Source organism: Triturus cristatus, chromosome 5_1 (genome assembly GCF_964204655.1).
Source record: "Triturus cristatus chromosome 5_1, aTriCri1.1, whole genome shotgun sequence".
Classification (NCBI taxonomy): domain Eukaryota; kingdom Metazoa; phylum Chordata; class Amphibia; order Caudata; family Salamandridae; genus Triturus; species Triturus cristatus.
Genome location: NC_140587.1, coordinates 315,177,668 through 315,198,595, shown reverse-complemented (window position 1 = coordinate 315,198,595; position 20,928 = coordinate 315,177,668). Strand labels below are relative to the sequence as shown.

At 44.6% G+C, this 20,928-nt stretch overlaps 1 protein-coding gene across 3 annotated transcripts in view; it reads left to right on the top strand.

The window, feature by feature from the left end:
* COL14A1 (collagen type XIV alpha 1 chain) overlaps nucleotides 1-20,928 on the top strand; it is a 513,241-nt gene that overhangs the window by 311,993 nt on the left and 180,320 nt on the right. For all 3 annotated transcript variants that reach the window (XM_085605041.1, XM_085605042.1, XM_085605043.1), the window contains 2 exons: nucleotides 2,476-2,625; nucleotides 8,256-8,372. In XM_085605041.1, the coding sequence (XP_085461167.1) occupies nucleotides 2,476-2,625; nucleotides 8,256-8,372 (267 nt within the window). The remainder of the gene's footprint in view (nucleotides 1-2,475; nucleotides 2,626-8,255; nucleotides 8,373-20,928) is intronic.

Below are 20,928 nucleotides of genomic sequence, written 5' to 3'. Positions count from 1 at the left end.
CATTAAGCATGCATGAGAGATACGCTCCCATTGTCCCGTCCTTCATAAAACGCATGTTCGTATAACGCGCTTGTTCTGTTCTGATTGTACTGGAAACAGATTTCAATTATAACCTTTGATTGCTACTATGACTAGAATATGTGATTGATAGGGATCAAGGAGAAGGGGTCTCAGTGACCCTGGAGCTCTATATATATATATTTTTCCCTTTCCCCCACTTGGTTATGAATAACATGATATCCAAGAGAAGGGGTGTTAATGACCCTGGAGTGTTGTATTTACCTAATCTTTTTAATACTGCCACTATACACCATCACAGAACGCAAGGAACTCCTTGCGCAAGCCTACCAGGAACTGCTGTGGTTTATCCTATGGAGTAGATAGGGTAAGTCCAACTAGTGCTGATGTAACCCTCTCTAGAGTGATCACTTCACGTGGTTTTGTGTGTTTTTAATTTCCCCCCCCCTCCCTACACAGAATGTGCACTTTGAATGCAAATGCACGCTCCACCGGCACCATGTATGATAACTGTTTTATGAATGAGCGTTTTTAACATTTTTGGTCTCCAACTTTCCATACAGGTAGACCGAGGAGCAGGTAACAATACCAGTTTTACATATTAACACTAGTTGTCTATCACTTAATCCTCCTGGATAGACTTGTAGATAGAATTTCAAGGTCCTGACGAATCACTTGAGTACAGCTCAGTAATAGTGAGAAACATGTTGACCATGACGAGGCAGTATAGTTAACCCAGAACATAGATCTGAGCTACTATCACTTTACCTCATGTTTTTAATCAGGCGAGGAGACATCGTAATAAAATTGTTCAGATAGTACTCCCTCCCCTTTTTAACATTCATCTACACTATCACCAAGCCCCACACTCGTCACAGTTGAACAACCGGCTATCGTGGATATAGAAGATCTCCATAAGAGTGCTCTCTAAACAAGAGCCCGTCGGGTATTGCACCAGCCGACTCGACGTAGGAGCAGCCCGATGATGTTACATTACATCCTGAGGGGTATGTGATTCACAATATCCCGATGGCTGTGTGAGGGCTCCAATATCCATAACAGATATCTTCATACATGGTACCTCCTTCCCCAACCCCTTTAGGAACAGCTTTGTCACTTGTTGTTTACAGTGGGAAATCATCCCCATCTCTGGGGCCCCATCTTTGGCCATCTGATTCCTTCTCAGGTGGTAAAAAGCTTGGGAGTTTGGATAAATGATAACCTGACCATGCATTACCAAATAAACAAAGTAGCGGCCACTTGTTTTGGTGTCCTTAAGTAGCTAAAACAAATCTTAGCCTACCTTCCTGCTCCATCTCAATGAACTGCGGACCAGGCTCTGTGATTTCCAGACTGGACTATGGTAATGTGCTGTACCTGCTACATCATCTCCAAGTTCTTCAGAATGTGGCTGCTGGTCTGCTCCTCCTTTGTTCATCTAGGCTTACTTCTTCAGCCAGTGTGCTAAACACTGTGCACTGGCTACCAATTGAGCAGCAAGTTCAGTTTAAGACTCTGTTTTATACGCACACATGTCTCACTAACACAGGACCAATGTATCTAAGATCTTTGGCATCTGGTTATCTCCCAAATCGCGCACTTCAATCCTGACATCAAAACTTCGCTGGGGTTCCTAGGCTTAGGAAGTCTCACCAAGGAGGCCGGTCATTTGCATACTGTGGCCGTAAACTGTGGAATGATTTGCCACATTCACTTAAAGCTTGCAAATCTTACATAGTCTTTCTAAAGCAGCTGAAAGTTGGCTGTTCTCTTCTTTATAATTAATGAGATAACTGCTGACTGCCCTGAGTTTGGTGAGGAGACCAGAGCTTGGAAACCTTACTGTAGCCGTGCGCTCTACAAATCACCAATAATAATAATAGTTGCTGTTTCTGACCAGCAAGTTATCATATAGGATAAGTTATGTTATGTGATTTTGTGCTTGCTTGAGTTATAGCCAGTTGTAATGTTTGGGTGGGTGTTATGCACCTTTGTTATTTTATGAAATACTTGTTCAACACCAAACATGGACTCCGGCGTAGCTGCTTGAGTGTCATTTTCTACACTTGAGATACATTTGGAAATAAACCATATGACCAATTTAGGATAAACCTTTTCATGTGTGTGAGGAAAATTCACATTATGAAAAGTATCCAGAAGATGAAAGTTCACATTAGGACATCATTCTGTCATGGGGCCAACATCCACAATCAGTTTCAGTGCATCTGAAACATTGTTTTGTCACGCCCACACCCTGCCAAGTTCTGTCACTGGATATCAGTGGCGTCTGGAAGACTCCCATGTGGCTAGCATTGATAAGAGTGTGCATGAAAGAACAGCAGGGAAATTTGGGTTAGGGTTACTTGTCAGTTACTCATCCGTGTGACATGTACTGCTATGGGACCAATGCTAAGTTTTACTTTTCATTCAATAAACCACAGTTGTTTTCCCTCACAGTGCCAGGCCCAGCTCTGGAGACCTTCGTGGGAGATGATGTTAACACCATTCTGATCCTGAACCTGCTCAGTGGAACCGAGTACAACCTTAAAGTGTTTGCATCCTACCCGACCGGCTTCAGTGACGCGCTGACAGGCGTGGCCAAGACGTGTAAGGGATTCTTACCTCTCATACTCCTATTGTCCATGAACTTCATAATCCATTTCAAAGTGTTGCTCAAAATTCTGATGTCAATTCTCTCAAGTTGAGTAGTGTTTGCACGCTGGATACACGTTTGTGCTACAGGTACAGACATTTCTGAACTATTAACCATTTTGCTGATTGTTTTATTACTAAATAATTATGATTAATCATACTTTTAGGGGTGTTAAAATTACAAAGTCTGGCAGGTGGCCCACTGTTGATGATAATATTTAGATAGCCAGTACCACCTATTTTTAACAAACAGATTATAGAGTGACAGATACTATTCATGTGAAAGCGTTATGTAGGCTTTTCCATCATATAGTAAAATGAGGTGATCAGCCGGCAAGATAGCTCAGTGGGTTAAAACTCCCCACTTATATAGACAGTGAGCTGAAGGTCATGAGTTTCAGTCCCAGAAAGATTGACTCTCATTCCGCTGGGGTCAGAAAATTGAGTACCATTAAATTGGATAATAGTAACATCTTTTAATTGTGACATTTAGAAATGGCCTAAGTGCAGCATTTAAAAACAAGGGCTAGCTATGAACGATGGTGCTGGGCCAGGCCATTTACAATACTAATATGTGTCTTCAGTGCAGTGGAAAATACTCATTAGATCCCAATCTTTCTGTGCCCATCCAAAAGAGTCCCCTCCTAGGTGGGAGGTGCCGACCTAATTTCCACACTTGGTCCAGACTTTTATGGCTATAAAATAAGGAGTGTAATTTGGGTGTACAAACACGTGTAGAAGTTTTAAAATACCACTATAACTACAACTTGGGGGATGTTTACCATCTCCTTAATAAACATCATAGGGCCTTCCCTGAGAAGACTCGTATTCACACAATTAACCCAAAACAAGTATTTCCAATGCCAGTTAGTCTGGCATTTAAATGAAAGTGTCTCTTTCGTCAATGATGGGTTTAGGCCTTTTCTATCATGCACTCATTCATCCATCCACTGACTCACTCTTGCATTCATCCACTTACACAACCACAATAAAGTCACACACATTTAACACCATATGCAAGATACATTAAAAGAATAAAAGTAGAAAAGGCAAACATGCGGCTGCCTAAACATGGCAGGCATATGCTTGCAAAAAGAAATAACATAGCAGGATGTGGCTGTCTTACAACGGTATGGTACCTGGTGTTTCGTTATTTTGAAGTTCCAGCATGGCTTACCAACACCTGGAATCTAACAACCTACTTGACTCACACCAATCCGGGTTCAGGACGGGATGCAGCACAGAAACCTCTATACTGTGCATAACAATGACATTTACAACTCTCTTGACTCTAACAGAGGGATGTATGACATTACAACGCGTGTCATTACAACGCGTGCAGTTACATCAACGCATGCGATGTTACAACGCTATGCCATTACAACGCAAGTCTTTACATCGACTTGCGCTAGATGGCGTGCTAACATTAGAAAAGTGTAATTTACTATTCCAACTCCAGTCCACTTAACAGTAGGGAAGGTGTTGGGATAGTAAACTACACTATTTGTAATGTTAGCACGCCATCTAGCGCAAGTCGATGTAAAGACTTGCGTTGTAATGGCATTGCGTTGTAACATCGCATGCGTTGTAACGCATGCGATGTAATGGCTGCGCGTGGTAAAAACCGCGTTGTAATGGCTGTTCCCCCTAACAGATGCTGCCTACTTGTCCTCCTCGACCTATCAGCTGCTTTTGACATGGTAGATCACAAGCTACTCTTAGACGCCCTACAAAAGCGTATCAGAGCAGATGGCAATGTCTTAAAATGGTTCTCCTAATTTCTACATAACCGCTCTCAATTCATAAAAATCAAAAACTCGATGTCTGACACCTCTTCCTCAACTCGAGGTGTCCCTCTACCCCCAGTCCGGTCCGTACACTCTAACATTACCCTGCACGACCCCCAACACTACCCTAAACCCCTAAAACACTACCCTACACTACACAAACACCACAACACTACCCTAAACCCTAACACGCTACCCCCAACATGACGCTCCCTCTTCCCCCAGTCCTGTCCCTACATTCTAACACTTACCTGCATGATCTCCCTACACTACCCTAAACACTACCCTACACTATGCAAACACCACAACACTACCCTACACTACACAAACACCACAACACTACACGAAACCCTAAAACACTACCCCCTGCACGACCCCCTGTCCGACCGCTACACTCTAACACTACCCTGCACGACCCCCTCAATACTACCCTAAACCCCAAAACACTTCCCTTCACTACACAAACACCACAACACTACCCTAAAACACTACCCCGAGCACGACCCTCTCCCAACACACAACCCTACACTACACAAACATTACTAAACTACTTCAACACTACCCTAAACCCTTAAAAAGTAACCCTCACACCAAGCACAATCCCCCTTACCTCTCTCTCCTCGTGGTTTCTCTCTCCTGGTTCCAGCGTCGACAGAAGGGCGGTGTGAGGAAACGGAACAGCCCAGTTTTCTCACAACGATGTGGATAACCATTATATCGCATGCGTTTTAAAAGTGCATACGATATAATGGTTTGCGTTGTAATGGTAGTCGTTGTTACATTGCATGCGTTGTAATGAATGCGATATAACAACTTGTGTGGTAACAGCCTCATTGTAATAGCTATTTACCGGTTTGGAGATCTGTATCAATTTAGCTAATATGTTATTTTTTTATTAATCAGTCTTCTTTGCCTGTAACGACCTAAAGTTCCCAGAGTCTACTCATTTCACTGAAGAAGCTCTTTCGGTTGCTCATTTAGATGTTATGTTAAAGTGAACTTGTAGAGTGCAGGTTCACCAGACGGTTTCTTGGTGCTAAGAAACATCAGTAAATCCAAACCAAGCATAATGCACATTAGAAGGGAATAGTGCCTAATATGCTTCCCTAAGCAGCCAAGTCTTTAGCTCTTCCCTACATTTCAAATGATCAGCCTTATGCCATATTGATAGAGACAAGGAGCTCCAACTTGATGGGGCTTGCACAGAAAACCTGTCACCCCCTATCCTCTTCCTATTACATTTTAGAATAATCGGAAGATTAGAGGAGCAGAATCATTGAGTCACAGCTGGTAAAAATTCACAACTCTGGTTTTTAGAAATGGAGGTCCTTCTCCCAAAATGCATTGAAGATAATGCACCGGTTTTGAAAGTAATCGTATGGTCTGGTGGGAGTCAATGAAGAGCTCTCATCAAAGGAGAGTTATGGCAGTTTCTGGCGAGTTTAAAAATAAGTCTAGCTGCCTGATTTTGAACAATCTCATTCGGCATTATTCGTTTTTGAGAAGGCCGAGACATAAAGAATTGGCATAATCAAGCTTAGATTTGATTAATGATAAGACCACCAAGATTAAGGCATCGTGAGTAAGGTACCTGGCAATCTTTTTGATTTTCCTGAGAGTCAGGAAACCGGTTGAAATTACAGGGCCTACCTGAGGTTTCAAGGTGAGCTCACTATCAATTATGAACTGGGAATCATCAGCATAGTTATATACTTTGCAATCCATCTTGCCAAGTGCTTGAATGAGGGGTTTAATAAAGATGTTAAATAGGTGAGGTGAAAGAGAGGAGCTCCGAGGGGCCCAGCAGTCCAATTGGGTCGCTATGGCTCTAAAAGGGCCTAAACTGACCGACTGCTGGTGGTTCTTCAAAAACAAATTAATCCAATCAAGGGATGGTCCTTGAAGGCCTGCAGCCTCCACATGGTCCACCAGCAAATAGTGGTCGACCATGTTGAAGACCAATGTTGTGTCCATTAGGACTAATGTAGAGGTCAAACTTTCGTCTCCATCCTTACACATATCCTCCACTACTGAAAGAACTTGGTGTCATGATCAGGACAAAACCCAACTTGGCTGAATTTCAAGAAGTGAGCAAAGAATCTGTGCCACATAAGCTTCTAATAGTTTGGCGGGTAAAGGCAGCAGAGGCATGGGCCAATGGTTTTTCAGAAGTAATGGGTCCTCACTTTGCCTTTTGTAAGGGAATCACTACTGCCCCTTTAAAGGGCATCGGTACAATTCGTTGGGCCACGGAAGAATTTAAAAGAGGAAAGGACCTGATATTTCGGTGATAAAAGATTTGAGGACCCTAGGGCGTCAGGGATCATTTGGTGAGCCAGACTTTACTTTTGACATCAGCTCAAGTAAAAGGTCTTTATTAGAGAAGGAAAGTTGGAGAGAGTAAAGGGATTCATGCACAGGAAGATATCGGGGACTCACTGGGGCCTGGCACAATGCTTCATTTAATTATTTTAATTTTATCAATAAAGTATGTATTTACCGTATTGCAGAACTCTTGTGTAGGAACTATTGACAGAGGCAATCCATCTGTTCTAGAGAGTTTGTCCAAAGTTCTCAAAATATCCTTGGATTTATTGGCAGACTGCAAATTTCTATTTGTGAAGAACAGAGATTTAGTATGTAGTATTGGAACTTTATAGTCCCTCAAACCTTTTTAAAAAGTTTCTCGCTATCAAGGAGATACCCTATACCCCATTTTCACTCCAAATAGCGAAGCTTCTATTTGGCAAGTTGCAGTACCTCAGAAAACCACTGGGAAGATTCTGTTCATCTGATAATTTTGGATTTACAAAAGTGGGCGGGTTTATTACTAGCATTTAGTAGCCAAATAGAAATCTGTGTTTCCATTAAATGAACCTCTTGGTAGGAACCAGGCACAGTGTCAATGAGAGTTGCACAGAAGCTGTCCTTGTCTATATGCGACCAGTTACGAACACACATACGGTTTTTCAATTTTGTGTCAAGTTGTTGTAGGCCAAATACGTTCAATTTAATAAGAGAATGATCACACCAAGGCCAGGGAAGTATGTTTATAATTGTGGGAGATTCGCTGTAGGTGAACTCTGTTGAGTTAGATTTTTATTGATCCCATATTTCACAATAATATAAAACTGCTATAGTGTCACATGTTTTAAAGGGATTCATGATGGGCAGTTAAAGCAATAAAATAGGCTTTAAAAATACTGAGACTATAGCATTCTGGTCTTTTTGACCTTTCAAGAGCATTATGTGGATGGAAGCTATTACCACTTCAATCAATGAATACAGTAAATTATCATATCCTGCTGCCAAGGGCTATACAATTGATTAAATGCTGTTGTCCTGCGTATTTGGGCAGACTGGGCATTATTCACCCCCTTACACTCAATGGAACTCGCAACATTCCAATATTCTAATTAAGCTTTATAACCTGCTTCAGAGGGCTGTAACTGTCTTTAAAGGCCCCCTAACTCGAGTGCATATGAGGGCCATTAACATGCAGTATAGCCTGAGGCAGAAGGGTTATTAGGCTATTATAAACTTCCCCCCCACTGAGGCAGAATGTTCTAAATTAAAAAGGAAGACAAACATTGTAATGTTTGGAGAGGAGGTTGTACACCAGCTATTGTTACCCAGTAGTTTCTGCCTCTTTTCCTTTTAAACTCCAATAATTTCCTTTAGAATCGTAGGCAACCTCCCTAACTCCAAATGTATGACATTTTGCTATCACACTTTATTTGTAGTGCTGCTTTTTCGCTACTGCCTATGTGTCATCTTAATTTGTGTTCTACATTGCAGTGTACCTGGGAGTGACTAATTTGGAAACCTATCAAGTGCGTATGACGAGCATGTGCGCACAGTGGCAGATTCACAGACATGCGACGGCCTATAAAATAGTTATAGAATCACTTGTTGGTAAGTGTCTTCCTATGTATCAATGCATGCCAGATGTAAGGTGCTATACAGATGTTCTCCATAAACTTGTTCAACCAATAGAGAATATTATCACCCCTAATAGAGTGGCAAGATAGGCTCAGTCAACCAGAATGATTAGAAAGCTCCTGTTAACTTTTCTCATTTAATTGAGTGTTTTTGGGTGAGATTAGGGTGACGGATCTTGGTAGGTTTACTGCCGGCATGCTTTCGGGTCTTTGCAGTTGTTTATTGTTCACCCCACGCCCTTATCTTGGACTGGTAATTGCATGGTGGATAATGAAGCGCAGTTGATATCTTCAGCAGAGTGGGTTAACCAATGTTAATAAGTGGAGTGAACTAGAGAGTGGGGTGTGGATATTTGGAGAAGAGAGCCAGCATACAACCAGGTGGACTTGTCATGTGTGATACTTCTAGGCAGTATTGTCTTTTAAGGCCTTACATTCTAGAGATGCGGTGTCTGTGCGAGATGTATTTTGGGCTTGCGAAGAGCTTGGAACCCACCTATTGCTTACCATTGGTTTCAAACTGTGTTGAAAAGAATACTGTGAATGATGAACATTTGAAACTGTGCGTATCATTGGAGAAGCAACGTGCAGTTGGCTAAAACACTGATACTTGCCAATAAGGGACACACGACAGAGGCAATTAGGCCAGGTTTCTCAAAATCCATGTCATAAAGTCAAAAAAGTCGATGACAAGTACAACAATATACAATTAAAAATAGTCAAATGTGGACCTCTAGATTTGTATATTATACATAGAGTTATATTAGCCCCATTGTAATTCCTAACTGTTAGTCTCTTCTTAATACTAACTTAAAAAAATGTTGTAGTTGCACTACAGTCATTCACTGAGGGGCCATTCCCGGTATCCCAGTGCCACCTTTCTGCCGCACCTTCCCACGCCAACCCTTTCACCATCACCTACATCTTCCATTATTGTAACTCTAATCCAACCCCTATATCTAACCTAACCTTAATCTATAGGTTACCCATATCCTAACCAGTACTCCCATGGTATAATACTAACCCTTCATCATTAACCATAGCCCCTTCCATTACATCTTCCCTTTTTCTAACCCTTAACCTAACCCGACAGATAAAGTTAATCTAACCCAAACTCCAACCTCCTCCCTAACTTCTGCCCCCAAACCAATTCCTAATCCTTACCTGTACTCTAACATGTACACCTTACTTTACACCATCCCTCACCTTACTCTATCCATAACCTTAACCCTCAAATTTTAACTAAACCTACCATTGAACTCTGTCGCTAACCCATGCATTATTCTATTCATTACATTCTACTTTTTTGGAGTCAAATCTTTTTGTTTTCTTCTTTTTTGTCTTTAATCTTTGTTACTCTTTTTTTCTATTTGTTTAGCAACAACCTCTGTAAAAGGCTGAGGGAAAGTAGGAACATGTGCCAGAAGGCATACAATAGCTCTAATTGTACATTTGAAAGATATTGCAACCCACCTTTGAGCTTAGTAGCTTTATGAGGGCACTCAACCTGTGGCCAGGTGCCACCGCTAAGCCCTGGGCTGATCATTGACTTACTGTATATTTACTGTCAATTGTGTGCACTTTATCCCATATATTATTATTTATTATATCACCATAAAATATGAGTCTTTCATGCACTAGAAAAAACACTCCTCTTGCCTTACATTTTTAAGGAACTTATAGCATGGCTTCACATTGTTTACTAAATTATTTACTAAGTGTAAACAAGTGGCCCTACAGCCATGACCTTTTTGGTGGAGTTATTGCAAATTTCCTTCTAATCTAAAGGTTAACCTACCTTACATTTCCTCAGCAATGACCCCAGTAATGAATAAAGCACAGTCTTGGTTGGAGGAGTGCAAACAAAAGGTCTGTTCACATTGCTTCTGGGTCTCCTGGTTCATGAAAGATCTCTTTGTCCAGTTCTCCTTTCATCTCTTCCAGCGGCTAATCACTTATCCGTGCGCTTATCGCACTCATTTCACATATAATTATATTGTTTTTAGTTGGCAACGAAAATAGCTCGCTGTAGGTTTATATTCTACTGAAACGTGTTTTTTAAACGGTGTTTTCCCCTTTCGGATTCCAAAGCATGTCGCCCTTTATATGTATTATGTTTGCACAGAACTGTTCTTTTATAGTTTGACGTTTTCCTGATGCAGACATTCACAAGTGGCATTCCTACTTCATCGTCTAAATTGAACGATAAAGTTTATATGGTTACAAAGAATTATTTATGGCTTAAAGTTATAGTTAGCAATAATTATACATTTTAAATAACGTGCACCTGTGTACATTACAACCATATTGCAAGTAACTGAGAAGTTCTGTGACGGGAATCAGACAGACTGACCTAGAGGGAAATCAGGATGAGGCCAGGTCAGGTAAATACCACAATCATGTACTAAGCAGACTCCGCCCTGTGGAAATGGCCTTTCAGATGCTCTGGCCTGCAGACAAATGCCATGACTTCCCAATATGTCAGTTTACCTCTAACATTTGTAGGTCCAGGAGTCTCAGAGATGACCACTAATATCCTTTTTACACATTGGGGGACCACAGTCCTATTTCCATATAATGACCCTATACTCCAACCTTCCTTTTTTATTTTGTGGACTTATATAGCAGGGTCCTAGATTCCATGTTGAGGCACTGAGGTGTTTTACATAGCTACTATATATTGACAATTAGATAATACATCTATTTAAAGTATTTGTTTCAGGTGACATTCATTGATGTTCAAGGCTGTAGATTAAGTGGTATAGCAAGCGAAGACTGGATGGGGCAGGAGGGTGCTTAAAGGTGGTAGTAATTAGTTAGAGTGGCAGCATTATGGCACAGTGTTGGCTTTTAGGTCTCTTGAACTGCTGCAAAATGGGGAAAAATCTGAGATGAAGGGCAGCTGATGCTAGTCTTGGTGCATTAGCTGAGAAAATGTGTTTCTTTTTTTGGTATTTCTGGGCATAAACCTGTGAATGACTTCAAAGCTAAGAGCAGACTCATGAGTTCATGTCCTAATTATATGTATGTAGTTGTCTTGGGTGATTTCATTAAAGATGGGGGATGAGGTGAGGAGGGACATGTCTCCTCAATGGATAACATTTCTATGACATTGTGGATGATACAGCAGTTATATTTGTTCCTAAGAGGAGTATTCATATCTAAGCATGAGTGTAAGGCACAGTGCACGAATGGGGCGAATAATGAGACCTCACGGTGTGTGTTTTTCTCTTCTTTTGGTTTCTGTTTTGTGAGTGTTGTTTGGGTGTTGGTGATTATGGAGGTGTTTTTAGAAGACAGTTGAAGGACTAGAATATGTAGGGGCTTTACCATAAGCCCTAACAAACACGAGCAGGACGTTCCCACAGGAGTCTCTTTTTGTACCTTACATAATGCTTATTTTGATGCAAGAGGTACTCTTCATACAGATTGATATTTTTTGTTATATTCTTAATAAAATTGACAATATGTACTCAGGAAGTTTTGTAAAGCAATTTTGTGAAGGAATTCAAAAAATTGTTTACTTTAGTTTGGTTGCCCTCATAATGCCTACTGATGGCGCTGGGTGTTCCGATATCTAAACAAGACTATCCTGAAACAAATAAACGATGAATAGAAAAGACACAAGAAGCAGTGCTGGAAGAGCTTCCATTTTAGGATGGGAACATTCCATGGGCACTCCGCTAATGGCGCTCTATTTTACCTCGCTAAAATGCCAATATTTTGAAAAGTTTTTAAACACTGGATTAGAAAACCACTTTCCATGAAGAGGTAGAAAGCAAACTAAGTATTCACCATTCCAGGCAAAGTATTATAGAATTATCATCAAAGCTAAACTAGACTAGAGTAAAGGCAACTCTTGAGCCTTGTTTTACTCTTATGAGAGACTCTCAAAAGAATACATCTTGGCCCAGGCATGAGGCAGCCACCGATCACAAGTGAAACGGAACTCACACAAAACAGAGGCATTAACTAGGTTCCCATTTTTGGGCCAATGGCGCTTACATTAAATTTTGTGAACCTTCCAGTGGCGCTCTATTTTTATCCTGCTGTTCTCTGGCAAGGTTGTTAAAGACTTGGCAGCAAAATAAAGGCTGTCTATTTTGGAGTTTGGTAGAATGCTTAAAGTTGATGTTTGGTTACTTTCAAGCGTTAAATGTCTAGTCAGTAAAAGCCTGCTCTCAGTGAATGTATGAGACGCCATAATCTGATCAAAGAGGTGGGAACCTTGTCTGATCCTTTTCAATAGCAAACCCTTCTCTGCAAGGATTTCAACCGCGGCGAGTTTGAAGAGGTCCAACAGATTTTAGTGGGTCAAAGACTGGGGCCCGGATCCTCCTTCACGTTTCATTCATCTGAGGGTGCATTTCTTGACTAAGTGAGGTCTCTGAACATAAGTTCCTCTTGGGAGTATATTAGGCATGGCCCGACTGGCCATTTATTTCATCGGGCATGTCCCCGGAGGTCTGGAATCATTGTATTGAAGTGCCAGGGCCCCTGCTAGTGCCACTCTCACTTAATCCAGCTCCCTGAAAGTTAGTTGCAAGAGGCACAGTGGGGGCTTCAAGGGAGCTTCAAGAGGGAGAGTGGAGAAAGGTAGAAGGAGAAAGGATAGAGAGATCAGAGCAGGAGAAGAAAGGGAGAGAAGGAGTGCGACAGAGAAGGGATGGGTTGAAAGAGAAATAGAGAAATGGGAGGAGGAGAGCTGGTCTCTTTCAAACATTTTTACTAGGCCTGTTTTTTGTTCTCTGCCAGCCCTAGTGCAAAATATATGGGCCTTTTACCTAATAGGCTTTGTGAAAAGGATTTTAACCTTGATCCTGTAGAAAGGGAGCCCCTGGAACGCTTGTAGGCATGGTTTCATGTGGTCATGTTTGCAGATGTTCAGACATATTCTAGCTGCCTCATATTGCATCCTTTGCAGCCTTTCAGTGAGTGTGTTTGGTGGCCCTGTGTTTATATGACGTTGCAGTAGACAAGGCATGCCAAGACAAATTGTCATGGACGATAACTCAAAAAAAGTATTTTAGACTTTAGCCCTGAACTGTATGTTTCATTAAGCAACTTATCCCTGCTCATGGACTTCCATGTGGAATATTGGACCATCATCTAAGAGACATGTGCTGCTATGGCACCATATCAAACCTTCGGCTGTTGAATTTGGATGAAGAACCAGCAGACTCCATTTCTGAGTTTGGCAGGGTCTGTCAAACGTGGAAGCTTGAAGGATTTTCCTGGTTTAAAGCAATAAAGCTTGGCATCTGTAAAATGTTACTGGGGATTTTCTTCACATTATGCTCCCATCTTGAACTCAGGAATGCCTCACTGTAGGACGCCAGTGCATTTCTGCTGCTCTTCAAAAAGGAGTGTTTATTTTTTAAATCATTCAAAATCTGTCTTATCCTGAGGGTTTGGGTCTCTAGTACAGTGGTTCTCACCCTTTTGACTTCTGTGGACCCCTCCCTTTTCATTATTGCAAACCAGGGACCCCCAGTGAAACATTATTGGAATCCGGTGACCATCACTGAGTCATACAAAAAATATATAAAAGGAATCATAATTCTAATTTTAACAGTAAATTCAAATTCCTTCAGATTTACAGAACGTTTTCAAACTTTCAATGTAATATTTTTCTGTTTGATTTATATTTGCTTTATTTATCTGTTAATATTATTTGATTTTCTAAGCTGTCACAGACCACTTGAGTAGGTGTCATGGATTCCCAGTGGGTCCCCAGGCCACAGGTTAAGAACCACTATGGTAGTTAATTCCAGATTTACACTGATTCTCTGCAATGGGTGTACCACTTGACAGGACCACAAGTTAGTTTACTTTACTCTAAAAGTGCCACAACTTATAGAGGAATAGGGACACGTTAGCAGTGGGATACGCTATGAACCCAAAGGGATAGTTTTAACATTTAATTCTGCGCAAAAACCCAAATGAATACATTATCCCAAAGACAATGTTGCTGCTGTATTTAAACGCTGTCCAACCATTAAATGCTTTTTTTGATGTCTGCTGCATATGCCGACAGGAGGAGGGCCAACCACACAACTATTGAACGTGCTAAGGGTTGTTTTATATATAGGTCATCACCTGCTGAGAAGAGTTTCCTGTCTCATTATTTTGTTTGATTATATTTCGTTGTTAGAAATGGGATTTCTGGACCCGCAAAAGAACACCGGAAAGCTACACAGCCCACAGGAACGCCACCCGCCGACACCACCTACTCATCAGATCCGCCAAAAGGACCGCCTTCAGAGAACGCCTAGACAACAACGCACACAACAGCAAAGAGCTCTTCAGCATTGTGAAGGAACTCTCCAACCCCAGCTCCAACACCAACGACATCCCACCGTCACAAGACGTGTGCGGCTGGCCACCTTCTTCCATCGCAAGATCGCAGGCATCCACGACAGCTTCAACACCGTCACCACCCCGGCAACAGCCGACACCCCTGCTCCCACGACCACCACCAACACCAACCGCCTGCTCGACGACGACACCATCAAGATCATAAACACCGTCCACTCCGGATCCCCAGAAGACCCCTGCCCACACCACATTTTCAACAAAGCCAGCAGCACCATCGCACCCTAGCTCCGGAAAACCATCAACATCTCCTTCGAGACAGCGACCTTCCCGGAGAGCTGGAAGCACGCAGAGATCAACGCCTTACTAAAGAAACCCAAGGCGGACCCCAAGGACCTCAAGAACTTCCGACCCATCTCCCTGCTCCCGTTTCCGGCGAAGGTCATCGAAAAGGCCGTCAACAAACAACTGACCAGCTTCCTCGAAGAGAACAACATCCTGGACCCATCCCAGTCAGGGTTCCGCAGTAACCATAGCAGCGAAACTGCCCTCATCGCTGCCACCGACGACATCAGGATCATGCTCGACAACGGAGAAACCACGGCCCTGAGCCTTTTGGACCTGTCAGCCACTTTCGACACAGTCTGCCACCGCACACTAAGAGCACGCCTCCACGACTCAGGAATCCAAGAGAAGGCCCTGGACTGGACCACCTCCTTCCTCTCCGGGAGAACCCAGAGCATCCGCCTCCCCCCCTTCTGCTCCGAAGCCACCGAGATCATCTGCGGCGTACCCTAAGGCTCATCTCTCAGCCCAACGTTATTCAACGTCTACATGGCACCACTCACCTACGTCGCCTGACAACACGACCTAAACATCATCTTCTACGCCGACGACACCCAGCTGATCCTCTCGCTCACCAAGGACCCCCACACCGCCAAAACCAACCTCCACGAAGGAATGAAGGCCGTCGCCAACTGGATGAGGAACAGCCGACTGAATCTGAACTCGGACAAGACGGAGGTCCTCATCCTCGGCTCCACCCCCTCGTCCTGGGACGACTCCTGGTGGCCGACGGCACTAGGAGCACCCCCTACACCCACCAACCACACAAAAAATCTAGGGGTCATCCTCGACTCCACACTCTCCATGACAAAGCAGGTCAACGCCGTCTCCTCCTCCTGCTTCAACTCCCTCCCCATGCTTCGCAGGATGTTCAAGTGGATCACCACCAAAACTAGAAGGACGGTCACTCAGGCCCTCGTCAGCAGCAGACTGGACTACGGCAATGCACTCTACGCAGGAGCCCCGGCCAAACTCCTGAAATGACTCCAACGCATCCAGAATGCCTCCGCTCACCTGATCCTGGACATCCCCCACCGCAGCCACATCACACCCCACCTGAAAGGCCTGCACTGGCTCCACATCAACAAGAGGATAACCTTCAAGCTCCTCACCCACGTACACAAGGCACTCCACGACACCGGACTAGCGTACCTCAACAGACGACTCAGCCTCTACACCCCGCCCGCCAGCTCCGCTCCGCAGACCATGCCCTCGCCACCATCCCCCGCATCCGAAGAGTGACCGCCGGTGGCAGATCATTCTCCCACCTCACCGCCAAGACGTGGGACACCCTCCCCATCCGCCTACGGCAGACCGAAGACCTTCTAACCTTCAGAAGAGTCCTCAAGACCTGGCTCTTCAAACAGTAGCAGCATCCCCCCCCCCTAGCGCCTTGAGACCCTTACGGGTATGTAGTGCGCTTTACAAATGCTATGATTGATTGATTGATTGATTGATTTCTGGTTGGATAGAGCATGCACTTAAGCCAGGCAGAAACCACCTCTCTAGTCAGGGCAAGGGAGTTACATGCTATACATAACCCCTGCTCACCCCCTTGGCAGCTTGGCACGAGCAGTCAGGCGTATCGCAGAGGCAATGTGTAAAGCGTTTGCTCAACACACACACAGCAGCAACACACTAGGCGCACCACAAAAGAGACTCCACAAGGTTATATAAAAAATAGCCTTTGTATTATCCAAAACACATTAGAATCATAATCACACATATACACTGTGCCAACTGGCACCACGTAGTAATTTACAGGGGTTTATGTACAGGACAGGGCCACTCGGGCCACTGTCAGAACCTCTAGAAAGTTCAAGTAATGAAACAACCAGTAACTACTGGTACCAGCTCTTTGCATAAGTCACATTAGGCATACGCATTAGGTATCATCCTGAAACATCACAGCATGACATTAGGCATAAAATACATTATGCATCTCATTAGGCATAAAACACATTATGCAGAAAACATGAGTACTGCACCCCAGTACCACAGATAAAGTGCACACAGCACCTTAGCATAAACACTGAAATAACCCCAGGCCAACTGGCCTTCTCTGGGGTCCAAATGCCCTTTGTCCCAAATGTCAGGGCTCTACTGAGGTGAGGGTGCACTAACCCTGACTTCTCTCACTCTCACGAGAAGTGCCCCCGTCGTTGCAGCTGCCAGCGCTCTCGTGGTGCAGCTGTGGAAATTGGCTTTGGAGCCACTGCGCCAGGGGAGCCCACCTCTGGGACTCTACACACAAAATTGCCTCCACGTTGCAGCTGCCCTCCAACCGGCGGTGCAGCTGTGCAGAATCAGCTCGGGCATCACGGTGCCTCTAAAGTCCCACTCCTGGACTTTAAAAACAGAATTGCCCCCAGCGTTGCAGCTGCCCGCAACTGCTGTGCAGCTGTGGAGCCCAAAGAAACCGGCACCAACGCTGCTCTGCGAGCCCCCCTTGCGGGGGCTCCTCCGGTGCAACTGGCACCAAGAACAAGGCCAAAGTGCAGCCCCACTCACCGGGGCTCTCTGGTGGACTCCGGTCTTCCTACGGGGGCTCGCCTCTCTCTCCAAGAGACGGGGAGCCGAAATGGAGCCCGCATGGCTCTGACTCATCTTGGTCGCACGCGGGGCTACCACTGGCACACGCGGGCCCCGCCTTCCTCTGGTCACGGTCGACCTGGTGGCACCGTCACGCTGTCTCGCTTCCTGTTGCGCTGCAATTGGCTGTCCCGCCTCTTTGTCTCCGGCGACTTCCTTCCTGCCCGTCACGTCCACAGTCAGGCATGGGTGCCTGGCTTCCGCTCTCGATCTCAGTGGCTCCTCTCTGGCGATACCAAAGCGCGGGTGGGCTCCCGCTTCACAGGCAAAACGTGGGGTTGGCTCCCGCTTCAATATGAGTGCCAATGCGGGGTAGGCTCCCGCTACTAAGTGCACAATTGCAAGGTGGGCTCCCGCTCCTCTGGCAGGCAGTGCAGGGGAATGCCACACGCCAGGGTTCCCTCGGAGCACGTCGCAGCCCAGTGATGCAGGGCACACGCGCTCCTCTTCCCCAGCAATAAAAATAAAAAGATAGCGCTCACGAGGCGCTAAGCCCCCAAACATTTCAGGGCAAAGGCTGGGCCCAGGCAGGCCAGCTCACAGGGCCCGCCAGCAGGGAGGCAGTCCCTCGTGGCGGTTCCTCCTAGGGCCCAGCAGCAGTAAGTCCCCAAGTAGCACAAGAAAGCACATTTTCATGGGGTCACATCCCCAGTATTTATACTACATTCTTTATTTGTTCTGCCCTTGGCACAGGGCTGGGGGAACCAGTCCCAACTGCTTCGGGGGGGGGGGGGTTTGGAGCACTCTGTTTACAGGGCTCCTCTTCCCCTTTGTCAGGTTGAAGCTCTGTCATCAGACACACCACAGGAGCCAGCATTCACCTAGGCAGGCACCGACCTATTCAGGGTCAGGGGACTACTCCTCCCACTACTCCAAATGCAGATCTGCCTATTCAGCCTAGCGCTGACTCACCCTGCCATACCTGGAGCCACACCAGCCCCTGTCACTCCAGAGCCAGACATGCAATACACATCAGGCAGACAGACACATAGCACACAGAAATGCCAACTTCTAGAAGTAGCATTTCTAAAATAGTGATAATAAATCTGCGCACACCATTGCGCAGCATTTAATATTACTATTCCAACCATACCAAACTTGACCATGCTGCTCCTCTCATAACAGGAATAACCACTGAAATACTTATTGGGGAATCCCCAATGCATTTCTATGGGAGGGCAGCCTCACAGCAGTGAGAAACCAAAATGGTTGTTTGTCACTACCAGGACATGTCACGCACTTAAGGTACATGTCCTACCTTTAACCTACAATGCACCCTGCCCATTGGGCTAGCTAGGGCCTACCTTAGGGGTGACTGACATGCAATAAAAGGGGGTCACAGACGTGGCACACACTTTAGGTGTCACGTCACAGCGACAGTATCACTGTGCGCACAGGCCCTGCAATGGCAGAGGCCTGAGACAGGTTTGAAAGGCTACTTTGGTGGGTGGCGCAATCAGCTCTGCAAGCCCACCAGTAGCATTTAATTTACTGGCCCTGGGTATCTGATATACCACTTTACAAGGGACTGACAGGGAAATTAAATAGGTCAAACAGATGCAGACCAATCTTACCATGTTTACCACAGAGAGCACACGCACTTTACACTGGACAGCAGTGCTAAAGTGCTCTGAGTCCTAGAACCACCAACACCATGTCAGAAAAAAGGCGAGGAGGAAGGCAAAAAGTTCAGGGATGACCCTGCAAAAAGGGCCAAGTCCAACATTCGTCTTTTACCAACAAATTTATTTCTGTATCTATTTTCGTGGGAAATCTTTTTTTCCTGTTTCATTTAATTTTGTTTCCCAGAATAGGGGGAGGTTCCCTTCTAACACATCTTTCCAATGCCGCACCTTTCACACCCCTAGCCATTTGTGTTTTTTTAATTAATTTCTCTATTGCTTTGACCCTCTTGCTTGTCCATCTCCTGGGGCATCCTTGGGCCACCCTATTGCTGCCTTGATCTTCCGTCTCCTCTCGATCCTTTTTCTGCTATCCCAGTATGTCTGCGTTGCACCCACTTTCTCTTTCTTCTCAGTCTGGCAATGCTGTGATCTCTGACTTATTTTGTAAAAACAAAAGAAAGACTGGAGTATGGGTAAAAGGTTGTCAATCTATGGCAGTACTTTGGTGATCAGCTCAGTGGGAAGATGCAGCATTTTACAAATATTTTCTGATTTTCTTGCTGTAATTCTTTTTTTGAAAATAAATCGGCCTACATTGCAATACTTTCTCTGAACAGGGTTTAAAACAGTCCCAAAAGCTTTAAAGTCAGGCCTGGGCAGACCATTAGATGGTGATATGCACCTGTTTCGGGGTTACAGTTTTGGACCTCCTGTCTCAGCACATTAGGGAAAGGGGATTGGCCTTGTCATGGGTACCAGTCACTGTGGGCTGAGAAGGGAGATGACTGTGGCAGACTAAACCCTGAGACATTAGTAATTGGCCTTTTGTGTTCCTTGAAGTGCTGTGGCTAAACGCTTGGCTTAAAGCATTGGGAAGGAAGAGTAAAAAGGTATTATTTGTGTGAACCCTCATTTGCTCAAAGTCAACCTAGGCTCTGGAGTTTTTTGTTCTGACAGCAGGTTATGACTTCTGGCAGCTGGGTAAACACTGATCCACTACTCCAGTTTCGAGATCTCTCAAACTATTGAAAGTAGTGATTCTGTGCCAATGTCTTACAGAACTAGAGGCTCAAATACTTCAAAACATTGTCTATAGAGCCTATTTAGAGATTAACAGAGTACAGTCCGTCATGGTGGCAGAGGACATTACCACCTCATCCTTAAGATACTCCATCCATCAGGTTTAGAAATGACCACGGCCCAGCGGTCATTTCTGTACATCGAAATGAACCGCCATCATGGCAGTTTCCTTTAAGGTACAAAAGGCTTAGCGGAGGGCTGCCGTCAGTTTTGATGGCCATCCACCAAACTTTTAACGTTGATTTTCAAATACAAACTTCCAAAGCTGGAATTTGTTTTATAACAACAAAAGACGAATACCCCTCCCCCCCATCTTGGTAGTTTTCAACCACAATGTGGGTGTCTTGGCAGTGATGGACTGAAAAAATAATGTTACGCCGTCCATCCTCAATAGGGCGGGTAGTGTAATGCCCTTCCTCCAACAGCCCTTACTCTACCAGGCAGTCAGAAGAAGCTTTGCATGGAGGAGCCAATTGAGGCTCTGTTGATGGAAAGTTTCTGGTCCGCCCATCACTAAATGAGGGGGGCAGAGTGAGAGTTTGGCAGACAGGGTACTCCATTGCCTTTAGGACA